At 33.1% G+C, this 18187-nt stretch overlaps 1 protein-coding gene across 2 annotated transcripts in view; it reads left to right on the top strand.

Annotated features, from left to right (window-relative positions):
* LOC143044714 (integrator complex subunit 10-like) overlaps positions 1 to 16633 on the top strand; it is a 195991-nt gene extending 179358 nt beyond the window's left edge. The window contains exons 16-17 of one of the 2 annotated variants that reach the window (XM_076216800.1): positions 301 to 397; positions 16411 to 16633. In XM_076216800.1, the coding sequence (XP_076072915.1) occupies positions 301 to 397; positions 16411 to 16570 (257 nt within the window). In that variant the 3' untranslated portion in view covers positions 16571 to 16633. The remainder of the gene's footprint in view (positions 1 to 300; positions 398 to 16410) is intronic. The other variant, XM_076216801.1, reaches the window with a different exon arrangement.
* The last annotated feature ends 1554 nt before the right edge of the window (positions 16634 to 18187 follow it).

The raw sequence follows: 18187 nt of genomic DNA, 5'->3' as shown, positions 1-18187 counted from the left end.
AAATTTTGATATAATGGCTATTATATCTATGATATAAAGTAAAGATTGATATAAGAAGCTCCTATTTGTTTTTAATCATTTCCAATATTTTCATTTCAGAGTTATGAACCTTTATCAATAGAAAATTGGACATTTTTGCAAATGTTGTACAATAAATCATCTTTGCTGTGATACTTTTTCCTGAAAGTTTATCAAATTGGCTTGAATAGGTCAAAGTAATGTCCCTTTTGATTTGCATGATTTTTTACCTTTTGTCATTCCAGTGCTTATTTAGAAATTTTGTTTATCCTTGACTGTCAGATATTGATATTTTAGAAGAATTAGCATTATTGAAGTCCATAGAAGGAGGGAAAGTCAGTTTAGATATATTGCCAACCAGTACAAAGATTATTGCCCAGTAAGTATTTTCATTGAGGTGTAATATTTTACAAAGTTCCTCTGTTGTCTCACCAAAATGTGAAATGGAGGGAGAAGATACCAAAGGTCCTTCAGTAGTAAAGAAAACAACATGGCAAGAAAGAAAAAGTCAAAGGAGTCCATAATTTTAAAGTGCATGATTTCAAAACTAATATTGGGATCAATGATGCAATGGCTTCCTTGTAAGCTTCAATAAAAAAATCATGATAGGAAATCAAGCCTTGAAATATCTTATTAAATGCTGCAATGTTGCTACACAGAAATGGAAAAGTCAATATGGAAAATTGAAATCCTCTTTTAAGCTCACCTGGCTCAAAAGGCCAGGTGAGCTTTTCTTATCTCTTAGCATCCGGCATCGTCGTTAACTTTTACAAAAATCTTCTCCATTTTTTCATAATCTTAGTAATCTTTTACAAAAATCTTTTCCTCTGAAACTACTGGGCCAAATTAATCCAAACTTGGCCACAATCATCTTTGGGGTATTTAATTTAAAAAACATGACCGGCCATCCAAACAAGATGGCTGCCACTGCTAAAAATAGAAAATAGGGGTAAAATGCAGTTTTTGGCTTATAACTCAAAAACCGAAACATTTAGAAAAAATCTGACTTGGTTAATTTGTTTATCAGGTCAAGATCTATCTGCCCTGAAATTTTCAGATGAATCGGACAACCCGTTGTTAGGTTACTGCCCTGAATTGGTAATTTTAAGGAAATTATTGCCGTTTTTTGTTATCTTGAATATTATTATAAATGTTATATCAGGTTGCACTATAAATAAAATTATATATATAAATAGAGATAAACTGTAAACAGCAATAATGTTCAGCAAAATAAGATCTACAAATAACCAAAATTGTCAATTGACCCCTTAAGGAGTTATTGCCCTTTATAGTTAATTTTTAACATTTTTCATAAATTTTTGTAAATTCTTAGAAAATATTTTCCACTGTAATTATTGGGCCAAGTTCATTATAGATAGAGATAATTGTAGCAACAAGAATGATCAGTAAAGTAAAATCTACAAACACATCACCATCACCAAAACACAATTATGTCATGAATTTATCTGTGTCCATTGTTTAATATGCACATAGACCTAGGTGAGCAACACAGGCTCTTGGGAGCCTCTAGTTTATGCCCCAACTACGATAGTAGAGGAGCATTATGTTTTCTGGTCTGTGCATCTGTTGGTTGATCCGTTCGTGCGTCCGTCTGTCCTGCTTCAGGTTAAAGTTTTTGGTCAAGGTAGTTTTTGATGAAGTTTAGTCCAATCAACTTGAAACTTAGTACACTTGTTGCTTATGATATGATCTTTCTAATTTTAAAGCCAAATTAGTCTTTTGACCCCAATTTCACGGTCCAATGAACATAGAAAATGAAAGTGGGAGTTTCAGGTTAAAGTTTCGGTCAAGATAGTTTTTGATGAAGTTGAAGTTCAAATGATAGTTCGAGTGGGGCATCCCTGTACTTTGGACACATTCCTGTTATTTTTATACGACCGCAAAAATATTTTGGAATTGTATAATGGTATGATGTTGTCGTTGTCTGTGTCGTCTGAAGACACATTGGTTTCCGGACAATAACTTTAGTTTAAGTGTATAGATCTTTATGAAATTTTTTCAGAAGGTTCAATACCACAAAAGGAAGGTGGGGATTGATTTTTGGGATGTTGGTCCCAACCAGTTAGGAATAAGGGGCCCAAAAGGGGCTCAGAACAAACTTTTTTAGCTCACCTGGCCCAAAGGGCCAAGTGAGCTTTTCCCATCACTTTGCGTCCGGCGTCATCCGGCGTCGTTGTTAACTTTTACAAAAATCTTCTCCTCTGAAACTGCTGGGCCAAATTAAACCAAACTTGTCCACAATCATCATTGGGGTATCTAGTTTAAAAACTGTGTCCGGTGACCCGGCCAACCAACCAAGATGGCCGCCATGGCTAAAAATAGAACATAGGGGTAAAATGCAGTTTTTGGCTTATAACTCAAAAATCAAAGCATTTAGAGCAAATCTGACATGGGGGGTAATATTGTTCATCAGGTCAAGATCTATCTGCCCTGAAATTTTCAGATGAATTGGACATTTCGTTGTTGGGTTGCTGCCCCTGAAATGGTAATTTTAAGGAAATTTTGCTGTTTTTGGTTATTATCTTGAATATTATTATAGATAGAGATAAACTGTAAACAGGAATAATGTTCAGCAAAGTAAGATTTACAAATAAGTCAGCATGACGGAAATGGTCAGTTGACCCCTTTAGGAGTTATTGCCCTTTATAGTCAATTTTTAACCATTTTTCGTAAATCTTAGTAATCTTTTACAAAAATCTTCTCCTCTGAAACTACTGGGCCAAATTGAACCAAACTTGGCCATAATCATCATTTGTGTATCTAGTTTTAAAAATGTGTCCGGTGACCCGCCCAACCAACCAAGATGGCCGCCATGGCTAAAAATAGAACATAGATGTAAAATGCAGTTTTTGGCTTATAACTCAAAAACCAAAGCATTTAGAGCAAATCTGACTGAGGTAAAATTGTTCATCAGGTGAAGATCTATTTGCCCTGAAATTTTCAGATGAATCGGACATTCTGTTGTTGGGTTGCTGCCCCTGAAATGGTAATTTTAAGGAAATTTTGCTGTTTTTGGTTATTATCTTGAATATTATTATAGATAGAGATAAACTGTAAATAGCAATAATGTTCAGCAAAGTAAGATCTACAAATAAGTCAACACGACCGAAATGGTCAGTTGACCACTTTAGGAGTTATTGCCCTTTATAGTCAATTTTTAACCATTTTTCGTAAATCTTAGTAATCTTTTAGAAAAATCTTCTCCTCTGAAACTACTGAGCCAAATTTAACCAAACTTAGCCATAATCATCATTGGGGTATCTAGTTAAAAAAATGTGTCCGGTAACTCGGCCAACAAAGCAAGATGGCCGCCATGGCTAAAAATAGAACATGGGGCGAAAATGCAGTTTTTGGCTTATAACTCAAAAACCAAAGCATAAGAGCAAATCTGACAGGAAGTACAATTGTTGATCAGGTCACGATCTATTTTCTATATTGGAATTTTCAGATGAATCGGATAATCGGTTGTTAAGTTGCTGCCCCTGAATTGGTAATTTTGAGGAAATTTTGCTGTTTTTTTGTTATTATCTTGAATATTATTATAGATAGAGATAAACTGTAAACAGCAATAATGTACAGCAAAGTAAGAACTAAAAATAAGTCAGTATGACCAAAATAGTCAATTGACCCCCTAAGGAGTTATTGCCCTTCATAGTAAATTTTTAACAATTTTCTTAAAATTTGAAGATTTTCAATAACATTTTCCACAGAAAGTACTGTTATAGATAGAGATAATTGTAAGCAGCAAGAATGTTTAGTAAAGTAAGATCTACAAACACATCACCATCACCAAAACACAATTTTGTCATGAATCCATCTGTGTCCATTGTTTAATATTCACATAGACCAAGGTGAGCGACACAGGCTCTTTAGAGCCTCTAGTTTTAGTTTCAGGATAATTACTTGTGTATAGGTATTTTAATTGCTCTGAAATTGTACCACAATGTTTAAAACCACAAGTAGAAGGTTGGGATTCATTTAAGGGGTTAAGGGGCCAACAGTTTAGGAATTAAGAGCCAAAAAGGGGCCAAAAACAAGCATTTTTCTTGTTTCTAGACAATAACATGTGTGTGATTGTATGGATCTCTTAAAAATTGTACCACAATGTTCCAATAAAGGGGAGGCTAGGATTGAGTTTTTGGTTAATTGTCCAAAACATATAGGAATTAGGGGCCAAAAAGAGGAATGTTTCTAGTTTCCAGACAATAACTTAAGTGTTTAAGTGTATGGATCCCTCTGAAATTTTTCTACAAGGTTCTATACTACAAGGGAAAGGCTGTGATTGAGTTTTGGGGTTATTGCTCCAAGGAGGGGTTTTGTGTGGGGGTGTGTTTACATTTTTTTAAGGGATTCATATTTTTTTTTCAAAATTTTTCACATTGCGATTTTGGAAAGTTTCAAGAAGAAATCTTCAATTGCACAGTATTGCACAATAGATTTGTAAGATCTTTGACCATATTTATTTTGTGTCAAAAACCTATATAATGTCAAAAATTTGATCACAATCCAAATTCAGACAGCATCAAGCTTCAATATTGTGACCAAATTTGCCCCAACTGTTCAAGGATCGACCACTGCAGTCGTATCAGGCTGTGCTCAGCAAAGCATTTTATTAACTTCTGCTAGAAACCACTGAAAGGAATGAAATCAAAAATTGCTAGAATATTATTTATGAGGTGTTGACCAAGTGTTATAACTTTGTAGTAAATCCATCATCCAAGATGGCTGCCAGCTGGGGACGTCATTTAGATAAGGACCTTACAGCCAATACAAACAAACGTTTTCTTTTAGAGAACTACTGAATGGAATGAAACCAAACATGGCTTAAATTTTCCTTATGAGGTGCTCATGAAGACCTTAATACATGCATTTTCAGAGCTGACATCTTTATAGATTGAGATATACTATAAACTGCAAAAAGTATAGAAGATATAAACATAAGTCAACACTAGCAAAATTGTAAATTAACATCTTGTTGGAGTTATAGTGCTTATAAAGTCATTTTCTACAATTTCAATGAATTAACAAAAGTATTTTGCTTTTTGATTAAATTACAGGGCCAATGTTAAACCAAAATTAGCCTACCTGTCATGATTTTAGTCATTTTTTACATGATTTTCAAAATCAAAGGAAGAATCAGGTGACCCTTCGTCATTGAATTTTTATACGCCCGTCAAAAAATTTGACAGGACGTATTATGGTATACAAATGTCCGGTGTCCGTCCGTCTGTCTGTCTGTCTGTCTGTCTGTCTGTCTGTCTGTCCGTCTGTCTGTCCAGCGTAAACATGTCACACCATAACTTGAGAACAACATCTAAATTTCATGAAACTTAATAAAGTTGTTTCTTACGTTGGTCAAATGATCTGTATACTTTTTGGTGAAAATAAAATTTAAACTTTTTGAGTTACGGCACTTTGTAACTAAAACAGGGGTGTGTTTTTTTCACATGTCGCACAAAAACGATTTTTGATTATTGCTTAAAACTTTACACACTTCTTAGTTATACTAATCTTCAAGATCTTTATACTTTTTGGTGATGATTGAAAATTTTATTTTTGAGTTATTGAGTATTTTGTAAAAAAGGGGGAGGTTTTTTTTACATGTCACGTCGTATCTCAAAAACAATTTGTGATTATTGCTTAAAACTTTACACACTTCTTTGTTATATCAATCTTAAGATTTGTATACTTTTTTGTGATTCAAAATTTGTATTTTAGTGATATTTAGTTTTTTGTAAAAAAAAATAAAAAATGAGGGGGGGTTTTCACATGTCCTGCTGTATCTCAAAAACAATATATGTTTATTGCTTAAAACTTTCTCAGAAACTATTTATGATTATTGCATTAAACTTCCACACCAGACGTCGGGCGCAGCTGTTTATTATATTTTGAACTTAGAGAACCCCTAAATGGAATAAAACCAAACATGGCATGAATTTCCTTATGAAGTGCGGACCAAGTTTTGTTACGGTACTTTGTAGCTGATCCATCATCCTAGATTGCCACCAGTAGGGGACTTCGTTTAACATAGGACCTTAGGGACAATACTTTCAAATGTCTTCTTTCAGAGAACACTGACTGGAATGAAACCAAACATAACACAAATGTTCATCTTAAGGTGCTGACCAAGTGTTATTACTTTGTAGTTGATCAATCATCCAGGATGGTCTCCAGCATGTGACTTTGTCTGATATAGGATGATCTATAGTTGTTAATTTCTGTGTCATTTGGTCTCTTGTGGAGAGGTGTCTCATTGGCAATCACACCACATCTTCTTTTATATATATATATATAGGACCCAATGGACAATACATACAAATGTCTTCTTTTAGAGAATAACTGAATGGAATGAAACCAAACGTGTCATGAATGTTCCTTATGAGGTACCGACAAATTGTTGGTAGCAAATCTGGATTGCAGACGTCTCTATATGTGTTGTTTAATATTTGTCTTAATAGGACATAAGGGTTAAATACAAGTTTTGTGTATTATTTGAAAATCTTCTAACTTAAGATAGAGAAATGTAATCATACAGAAATAATCTATGTAATGTTCAGTTTCACCAAAATTGTCTTTTTACAAGATTTTTACAAATTTACAAATCCTGTTCTCTGTATGCCTCATATAATGCAAACTGTAGATTATATTAGATACAGAGAAACTTAAAATAGCATAAATAATCAACAAAACAAGAACTGCAAATAAGACATAATTTGCTGATATCATCATCAAACTCCAGGACTATTTTTACAATACATTATTTTTCTTATTTTTCTTATTTTTGTTTTATTTCTTTTGACCATATTAGAAAGAGAGAAATTTTACATAAAAGAAAAATTATCAGTAAGACAAGATTTTTAATCAAGTATGTCTAAAAGTTGACAATGAGGATGGGTTCAGAACAAAACTTAACAACAAAAGGAGGATTTTTATTCCCAATTGTGAAATTTCTATGTGACACCATCCCAGAACACCTGCTTATGGAGTCTATATCTCCCAGTTGATATGATATTGCAGAGTTTGCATTTCTTATCATGATTTCCATGATTGGTATTGGGCTGCTTACAAAGGAGCTAGCTATCGAAGGGTTTCTAGTTTGAAAGTTGAAATCAACCCTTCAAGTTTTACAGATGCCATCACCAGTTGGTTGATGGTTATAGTACGGCGGCTTTGTGAAAAAACTGTGCACATCCTGCTACAAACATGAAATTTGGCATAGACCTTCCTCAGCTATTACTCTTTTATTTCAGATAGGGAGGCATTTGAAAAAAATGTCTCACTTCCGGTAAAATCCAAAATGGTGGACATCATACTTAAATCAGCCCAATATCGAAGGCTAGTGTGTAAAAATGTGTTATTATCATGCTACTATCATAATCTTTGGTATAAACCTTTGTTTTTCACTACTTTTGGATAAATGAAATAGATTAGATGTCTTCAGAAACCCTACTTCCGGTTAAAATCCAACATGGCGGACATTGTACTTAAATAAGCTTATTTTTTAGGCTGGGTAATTGAAATGTGTTTTAACGTATTGCTACTATCATTGCATTGTGCAGGAACCTTTCTTTGTTGCTTCTAATGGATACAATGTATAAGACATATGTCTTAATCAAAGTGCTGAATAGCTCTGAGGGGAAAGACGGCCCTTGTTTCTATTTCATTTTTTTTTGGGGGGGGGGGGGGGGGGGGGTATCTTTTGATAGTCTTCATGTAAAGAATGAAAAAAAAAAGGAACAGCTAGATCATGTGGAAGGTTGACACTTTTGGAATCAATTGTTGTTTTATGTAATTTCGTTTCTTTACTTTAGGATTCAATTTAGACCAATGGAAGAGATCTGCATCTTCTAAATCTAAACATTCAATTAAAGTTGATAGTTAATTATCTAAAATTCAACTAGTTGAATTCTGTCATTTAACAACAACTACAATTATTTTTGAAATCTTAATAATGTACGACTGAACTGCAGGCTAGGGCCATTTTTTGTGACAGTACTCTAAGATTTTTAATTTTTTTCTTAAGAAAGTTAGGAATGTAAAATCTATTCAGTTTTAAATTTCCATTGTTAAAGTTCCCAGTTACATCTCTCATCACAGGGATACAGGTACTAATAAAAATAACAATATGATTGATGTAAACTGTGTGAAGCTTGTTTCCAAATCCTACATTTTGAAATATTTGTAAAATTCATAAATAAATAGGTTTAAACTACAAAATGCAACATTTGTAATTTTTTTTGTAACTATTACAATGATTATGTTGGTACACAAAATTTAGTTTTAATGGAAGACTATTTATCATTTACTAAATGTCACATTTTAAGTGTTTATTTTAGTGGATAATTAGTACATAAATTGAGGTGCTCCTGAATTGGAGGAAGATTCTCAAAACAGAGTTTTACAGAAAAAAATGGAAAAGATCGTTTCTCTCCCGATTTCATGTAGCCCCTCGGACTTCCTGTTTACTTTGAAAGTTGTTGACCTACAAATTAAAGTATTGCATGTTGATGTTTGAATCATCTACAGCAAACATCATTATGTTTAAATTTAACAAATACTATTTTTATACGACCGCAAAATTTGAAAAAATTTTCGTCGTATATTGCTATCACGTTGGCGTCGGCGTCGTCGTCCGTCGTCCGAATACTTTTAGTTTTCGCACTCTAACTTTAGTAAAAGTGAATGGAAATCTATGAAATTTTAACACAAGGTTTATGACCACAAAAGGAAGGTTGGTATTGATTTTGGGAGTTTTGGTCCCAACATTTTAGGAATTAGGGGCCAAAAAGGGCCCAAATAAGCATTTTCTTGGTTTTCGCACTATAACTTTAGTTTAAGTTAATAGAAATCTATGAAATTTTGACACAAGGTTTATGACCACAAAAGAACGGTTGGGATTGATTTTGGGAGTCTAGGTTTCAACAGTTTAGGAATTAGGGGCCAAAAAAGGGCCCAAATAAGCATTATTCTTGGTTTTCGCACAATAACTTTAGTTTAAGTAAATAGAAATCAATGAAATTTAAACACAATGTTAATGACTACAAAAGGAAGGTTGGTATTGATTTTGGGAGTTTAGGTCCCAACAGTTTAGGAATTAGGGGCCAAAAAGGGACCCAAATAAGCATTTTTCTTGGTTTTCGCACCATAACGTTAGTATAAGTAAATAGAAATCTATGAAATTTAAACACAAGGTTTATGACCATAAAAGATAGGTTGGTATTGATTTTGGGAGTTTTGGTCCCAACAGAATAAGGGGCCCAAAGGGTCCAAAATTAAACTTTGTTTGATTTCATCAAAATTGAATAATTGGGGTTCTTTGATATGCCGAATCTAACTGTCATGACTGTGTATGTAGATTCTTAACTTTTGGTCCCGTTTTCAAATTGGTCTACATTAAGGTCCAAAGGGTCCAAAATTAAACTTAGTTTGATTTTGACAAAAAATAAATCAGTTAGGTTCTTTGATATGCTGAATCTAAAAATGTACTTAGATTCTTGATTATTGGCCCAGTTTTCAAGTTGGTCCAAATTGGGGTCCAAAATTAAACTTTGTTTGATTTCATCAAAAATTGAATAAATGGGGTTCTTTGATATACCAAATCTAACTGTGTATGTAGATTCTTCATTTTTGGTCCTGTTTTCAAATTGGTCTACACTAAAGTCCAAAGGGTCCAAAATTAAACTTAGTCTGATTTCAACAAAAATTGAAATCTTGGGGTTCTTTGATATGCTGAATCCAAAAATGTACTTAGATTTTTTATTATGGACCCAGTTTTCAAGTTGGTCCAAATCAGGATCTAAAATTATTATATTAAGTATTGTGCAATAGCAAGTCTTTTCAATTGCACAGTATTGCGCAATGGCAAGAAATATCTAATTGCACAATATTGTGAAATAGCAAATTTTTTTTTAATTAGAGTTATCTTTCTTTGTCCAGAATAGTAAGCAAGAAATATCTAATTGCAAAATATTGTGCAATAGCAAGATTTTTTTTTAATTGGAGTTATCTTTCTTTGTCCAGAATCAACTTAAATCTTTGTTATATACAATATACAATGTATATTCACTTTTTACTACCAACTGATAAATTATAATAAATAACATTCAGTGATAACAAGCAGTTTTTTTTACATCTTAATATTTTATGATGTATTTAAATGAGTAGTTATTGTTGCAAACTCCATTAGAAATTTTAATTGAGATTAGTTTTGGAATAAGGGAAAGGGGGATGTGATTAAAAAAATTGGGTTCAATTTTTCTCATTTGAAATTTCATAAATAAAAAAGAAAATTTCTTCAAACATTTTTATGCCCCACCTACGATAGTAGAGGGGCATTATGTTTTCTGGTCTGTGCGTCCGTCCTTCCGTTCGTCCGTCCGTCTGTCCCGCTTCAGGTTAAAGTTTTTGGTCAAGGTAGTTTTTGATGAAGTTTAAGTCCAATCGACTTCAAACTTAGTACACATGTCCCCTATGATATGATCTTTCTAATTTTAATGCCAAATTAGAGTTTTTACCCCAATTTCACGGTCCACTGAACATGGAAAATGATAGTGCGAGTGGGGCATTCGTGTACTGAGGACACATTCTTGTTTTGAGAGGATTAATATTCAACAGCATAGTGAATTGCTCTAAGAGAAAACAAAAATTTTAAGTTCATTAGAACACATTCATTCTGTGTCAGAAACCTATGCTGTGTCAACTATTTAATCACAATCCAAATTTAGAGCTGAATCCAGCTTGAATGTTGTGTCCATACTTGCCCCAACCGTTCAGGGTTCAACCTCTGCGGTCGTATAAAGCTACGCCCTGCGGAGCATCTGGTTTAATAAGTGCACAATCTTTGAGAATGATTTAAATAACCAGTGAAGGATATCCCTGCTTATGCGTAGTGTGGCATTGAACCCATTCCAACAATGACGTCACTATAAAATATAATGTAGGTTGGATATATTTAAAATATCTCGTCATACTGATTTTTCCGGATTGTAAAAGAAACGTAAATAGTGTAAAGGAGAGCTCATTATACGATAATTTCGAGAGAAACAGAAGGGAAATGTGTAAAAAAGTGTTTAAAGTCAATTTATTCATTTGTGTCTCCCCATCTCATCATTCTCAGTAAGATTTGTTGGGGGGTTTTCCACACTATAAAAACAAAATGAATGATGTGAGGGAATGTCACTCTGGACGGCTTGAAGCCGTCTTCCCCAAAAACCCTAACTTCCGGTAATATCCAAAATGGCGGACATAGAAATAACAAAAATATTATTCAAATTTTCAATTTTTTTTTAAAAAAATGAAAAGAAAATGATTTTTTTTTTCTGCTGGTCATTAAACTTTTGGCTGTAAGTTATCCCCAAAACTACTAATTCTATCATGTTGTAAATGTTTGAATATAAAGTTGACACTTCCGGTAAAAATATGACCTATTTTGATTCTATTTTGTTTTAACCAATCTATCCAAAACTCTACATCGAAGAAATGGATTGAAGACTCATCTTTGAAATTTACGTCATATTTTTACCGGAAGTGTCAACTTTATATTCAAACACTTACAACATGATAGAATTAGTAGTTTTGGGGATAATTTAAAGCCAAAAGTTTAATGACCAGCACAAAAAAAAATCATTTTCTTTACATTTAAAAAAAAGTTGAATAATTAATTGATATTTCTATGTCCGCCATTTTGGATGTTACCGGAAGTAAGGGTTTTTAAGACATATGTCTTATACATAATAACCATCAGAAGCACCAAAGAAAGGTTTATGCACAATGTAATGATAGTAGCAATACGTTAAAACACATTTCAATTACGCTCCCTATAAAATAAGCTTATTTGAGTACAATGTCCGCCATGTTGGATTTTAACCGGAAGTAGGGTTTTTGAAGACATGGCCACAGACCACAATTAATTCCTCTATCAGTTCTTTATAACCTTTTGCATCATTAAAAAAATTGCACCATGCACTTTTGTCCAATTTTTTGTGTGTGTAATGTATTGTCCTAGTCCAAATATATATCCAAAATTCAGAAAGATTGAAGCAATCACTTTTACAAATTTAGCCAATACACATCCATACCCCTATTGACAAGTCAAGAGATGTTCCGAAAACTGTAAATATCACCTTTTTGCACTTAACCTAATCACTCATTCCATACCAAAATCAGTTAAAATACAACCTCCAAAAATTTATTTGACCTCTCTTCTTTCATTTCCACCCAAAAAGATTTAAGGAATGAGTGAGGAAAGGAAAGAAAAAAAATTAAGGAAAAATACACTCTAATTAAAAGGAACTATATTCGTGGACAACGAAAAGCGGGGTCATTAATTGTGGTCTTGGGCCTATTAGGGGCCTAAAACTTGACCAATTCTAATAAAACTTGGCATGATTCAAGCTTAGTATATTATAAAACAGGTTACAAAGTTTCAAAGCCATATGATACCAAATAAAATGTGGCATTTTTTATATCTGAATTTTGGGTGCTGAATTGTGGCGTTGAATTAGAACAATTAAAACTATCAAATTTGAGCTTCTAAAAACCAAAAGATACCAAAACTAACACTTTTTAATGTCTCTATGTATAAGTTAACATCTATTTAAAGCAACAGAAAGCATATTTCATGTATCAGACTTATGCAAAATGGCCAGAAGTTAATTTTATATGAGCCTGTGCCAAAAAATAGAGGTTTTCAATTAGGGTGAGGCCTTATATCAAATGTAATATTTTTCACTTACCACAATTTTCTGAAGTTGTTAAGTTATCAAACAAACTTTAACAGGTTATAAATGTACTTTTGATGGAAATATAAGTTTCAAATAGCATAACGCATGTGGATAAAATGGTCTTTAGCAATGTTATGCTTAAAAAAACAGATTGCCAGTTTAGGCCGTTCCCCACATTTGCATATTTCAAAGCATATAAATGATATGGGAGATGGAGATATACTTCTTTTTGCTAAAATCTGTGCTCAGATATGATAAAACATGGAGCCTGGATGTAACAAGACTGTCACTTTCAACTATATATGCAGACAGTATGGTCTGATGCAAAGTTTATTAACTTTACTGTTTAAAAACTGAATGAAATGTCAGCCTCAAAAGGCCAATATTTAAACCACTAGCTATCCAACAGAAGAAAGTAAAGGTAGTCTGTGAAACAGAAATGGTTAAGCAACCAGTAATAAGTGTTTTTGATGTAGGTTCAGTGCAATCTGTTTTGGAATACAACTTTTAAGTGCATAGAACTTCACATTTCACCTGCTGCGTATACTGACCCTTAGACTTAGACTATTAAAACAGCACATTTTGCACTCTTTTTATGTTTTTATCTACTTTTTTTTGTGTTCAGAGTTCACAAATAAGTTAAACAACTGAAATAAATACCACAAACACAAATAGATATCAGAAAAAAACTGTCAGAGAGAAATTAAGCATGCTGTTTTTGAAAAAATAGTGAAAAAAGTGAAAAAGCTACATTTTAGGCATTTAACCTGAAAAGTGACTTTTTCACAAAATTTCTATCAAATGAAAGTGAAAATCATTTCTTCTCATATAGTTTGACAAATCAATACCAATAGATCATTCAGAAAAGATGCCAAAGTAAAAATTCCAAATTTGCTGAAATGCACCTCTTAGGCCACAGACCACAATTAATTCCTCTATCAGTTCTTTATAACCTTTTGCATCATTAAAAAAATTGCACCATGCACTTTTGTCCAATTTTTTGTGTGTGTAATGTATTGTCCTAGTCCAAATATATATCCAAAATTCAGAAAGATTGAAGCAATCACTTTTACAAATTTAGCCAATACACATCCATACCCCTATTGACAAGTCAAGAGATGTTCCGAAAACTGTAAATATCACCTTTTTGCACTTAACCTAATCACTCATTCCATACCAAAATCAGTTAAAATACAACGTCCAAAAATTTATTTGACCTCTCTTCTTTCATTTCCACCCAAAAAGATTTAAGGAATGAGTGAGGAAAGGAAAGAAAAAAAATTAAGGAAAAATACACTCTAATTAAAAGGAACTATATTCGTGGACAACGAAAAGCGGGGTCATTAATTGTGGTCTTGGGCCACATCTTATCTATAAAATATACCAAAAGTAGTACATAACAAGGTTTGTACCAAATAGTATGCTAGTAGCATGATAATAACACCTTTTCAAATACTAGCCTTCGATATTAGGCTGATTCAAGTATGAAAAAAAGTAATAGTTGAGGAAGGTCTATGCCAAATTTCATGCTTGTAGCAGGATGTGCACAATTCGTCTGAAATATGCTTGTAGCCGCCGAGCTGTGTAACAGTGAACTAAGAATATGTTACAATAGTCTTGATTGCCAATTCCTGTAATTGACCCTGTAATTAGAGATCCCCTTTTTAGCTGTCTCCCTTAGGATGGTTATGAATTTTATTTTACTATGGAGAGCAAGCAGAAAAAGAGCAAATTTATCTGTACATAATGTGTCTATAAACCTATAATGTTTTTCAAATGTTTTAATTACATTTGATAACATTAGATTAATACTTTTGATACCAGAAGTTATTTTTCAAAAACATTTGTTAAAACGCCAATATATCACTTTCAGCTTATTATGCTTTGTTTGGTCAAAATCCAATTTTGTCTGGTATGGAATTAGTCTACAATAGACAAAGGGAAGTAATTTGTTTTAAAAGTATGTATTACAACAGAATTAAATTAGTAATTGGCAGATGGACCATTTACATATTCACATTCTCTTGTCACAGGATTTGTAATTGCATGAGCAATAATTTCTGACTTGTGTCTCATGTTGAGCAGGGAAAAAATATTGCAGGGGGGTGTTAAAAAAGAAATTGTGTAAAAGGGGGGACAATTATTTCTTAAGATTTCAAAAATTAAAAAGAAAATTTCTTTAAATAGGGTTGTGTTGTGTTGTGTTGTGTTGGGGAGGGGGTGGGGTCAATGCTCAACAGCATAGTGTATTGCACAATTGAAAAAATTTGAATATAAATTCAAATCATATAACCAATTCTTAGTTGTTCTGTGTCAGAAACCTATGTTAAATATTAAATATTTAATTACAATCCAAATTCAGACCTGTATCAAGTGCGAATATTGTGTCCATTTTTGCCCTAACTGTTCAGGGTTGGAGCTCTGCAGTGGTACCAAGCTGTGCTCAGCAAAGCAATTTATTTTGGTCATGCTAGAAGTTATTGATTCGAAAATTGGTATATAGTTTTATCATGACAAGTTACAGATCAAATTAGAATATTTTTTTTTTGGTCTGATGATTTTGTGCAGAGTTATAGTCCTTGGACTTGGAAATTCTCTTAAATAATCAGTTTTCAACACTTTTTATGCCCCATTTATGGGCATTATGTTTTCTGGTCTGTGCGTCCGTCCGTCTGTTCGTTCGTTCGTCCGTTCGTCCGTCCGTCCCATGTCAGGTTAAAGTTTTTGGTCGAGGTAGTTTTTGATGAAGTTGAAGTCCAATCAACTTGAAACTTAGTATATATGTTCAGTATGATATGATCTTTCTAATTTTAATTCCAAATTAGAGATTTAACCCTATTTTCACGGTCCACTGAACATAGAAAATGATAGTGCGGATGGGGCATCCGTGTACTGGGGACACATTCTTGTTTTTGTCATGCTTGAAGATATTGGCTTTATATTTATTGTATAGTTGGCACCATGGCAAGTTATAGATCAGTTAGAATTTTGTTCCAATACAATACATTTTTAACCGGTAGGGGACTATGTATTGCCATGCAATACTCACAGAATGCTTGTTTTTTTCTATTTGTATGAATTTATAGAGTATAAATACACATATTACTCTTTTCGATTGTGAGATGTAATATTTTGTACAACCATTCCAGATTTAAAAGAGAAATAAGAAAAAAATTATTGAATTTGGTTTTTTTCTTATTGACTTGTGCACATATATGAAAAGCACAGGCACTCGTCTCAGAAAAAAAATCCTATATAAAGGTATAATGGGGAAAAAAATTCTGACACGAGTGCCTGTGATGTTAAGAAATATCTATACACATAGATAGCATAAGTAGCCACTTTGAGCACCTCAATAGTTGTATTTCTATGTATGGAACAAAAGAAATGGGTAATATCAAAAAGCAGGTTTTGTTTTTTTCTACCTGACTACTATGGACAGCTTATATAGATAATATGATTGATTTCAATCTGTCCACTATGGAAATCTGATGTAGAAATAAATGTTAAGGAAATGGCATAGGATGGGCACAGAGTTAAGTAGCTTGAACTCTCAATTTCTGTACCTCCCCTTTTCCAAGTACATATTGGAATATAAGGAAGTTATAATCTTGGATAAAACTACAACAGAAAATGTTCTTTATTTCAGGCAAAGAACAGTAACAAGAGGCGTTAACAAAGGTGTGAAAGAAGATTTTAAAATGACAATTGAAAAACAAGTGAAAAGGTGTGAGGAGAATGTTTACCAACTTGTACACACTTTCTTAACTGAAGAAAAGCCATTGTTAATAGAAAGTTTGACTAAATGAATGAAACATTAGTTACTAATTCAGTTATCTCCTCTTAGAATACATTGATCTTGTTACAAAGTCTCCTGTAGTTTAACTTTTTATACCCCACGCAACCAAGTTTTGGAGGGTATGTTTTTGACCCGTCTGTCTGTCTGTCCTTCCATCCATCCGTCAGTCCTCTTTCTTGTCATCGCAACTCCTCTCAAACCACACAACAGAATTTCATGAAACCTTTTTAGATAATAAGGACATACTATGTAGATTTGCATATTGACAGGAAATTATGATTCAATTTTTTTTCTAGGACTTACTTTGAACTTATTTGCCTCAATTTACTACTGCAACAGTTTGTCATCTCAACTCCTCTCAAACCACACAACAGAATTTTATGAAACCTTTTTAGCTCACCTGTCCCGAAGGGACATGTGAGCTTATGCCATCACTTGGCGTCCGTCGTCGTCCGTCATCTGTCGTCCGTCGTCCGTCGTCAACGTCTGTCGTCGTAAACTATTTCAAGAATCTTCTCCTCTGAAACTACTGGGCCAAATACTTTCAAACTTTAACTGAATGTTCCTTAGGGTATCTAATTTATAAATTGTATCCGAAGTTTTGATCTATTAAAAAACATGGTCGCCATTGCTAAAAATAGAACATAGGGGTCAAATGCAGTTTTTGGCTTATAACTCAAAAACCAAAGCATTTAGAGCAAAATCTGACATGGGGTAATATTGTTTATCAGGTCAAGATCTATCTGCCCGGAAATTTTCAGATGAATCAGACAACCCGTTGTTGGGTTGCTGCCCCTGAATTGGTAATTTTAAGGAAATTTTGCTGTTTTTGGTTATTATCTTGAATATTATTATAGATAGAGATAAACTGTAAACAGGAATAATGTTCAGCAAAGTAAGATTTACAAATAAGTCACTTGACAGAAATGGTCAGTTGACCCCTTTAGGAGTTATTGCCCTTTATAGTCAATTTTTAACCATTTTTCGTAAATCTTAGTAATCTTTTACAAAAATCTTCTCCTCTGAAACTACTGGGCCAAATACTTCCAAACTTTAATTGAATGTTCCTTAGGGTATCTAGTTTGTAAATTGTATCCGAAGTTATGATCTATCAACAAACATGGTCGCCATTGCTAAAAATAGAACATGGGGGTCAAATGCAGTTTTTGGCTTATAACTCAAAAACCAAAGCATTTAGAGCAAATCTGACGTCGGGTAATATTGTTTATCAGGTCAAGATCTATCTGCCCTGAAATTTTCAGATAAATCAGACAACCCGTTGTTGGGTTGCTGCCCCTGAATTGGTAATTTTAAGGAAATTTTGCTGTTTTTGGTTATTATCTTGAATATTATTATAGATAGAGATAAACTGTAAACAGGAATAATGTTTAGCAAAGTAAGATGTACAAATAAGTCAACATGACGGAAATGGTCAGTTGGCCCCTTTAGGAGTTATTGCCCTTTATAGTCAATTTTTAACCATTTTTCGTAAATCTTAGTAATCTTTTACAAAAATCTTCTCCTCTGAAACTACTGGGCCAAATACTTCCAAACTTTAATTGAATGTTCCTTAGGGTATCTAGTTTGTAAATTGTATCCGAAGTTTTGATCTATTAAAAAACATGGT

The sequence above is a fragment of the Mytilus galloprovincialis genome, chromosome 9 (genome assembly GCF_965363235.1).
Source record: "Mytilus galloprovincialis chromosome 9, xbMytGall1.hap1.1, whole genome shotgun sequence".
Taxonomy (NCBI): domain Eukaryota; kingdom Metazoa; phylum Mollusca; class Bivalvia; order Mytilida; family Mytilidae; genus Mytilus; species Mytilus galloprovincialis.
This window is presented reverse-complemented; position numbering and strand designations above follow the sequence as displayed.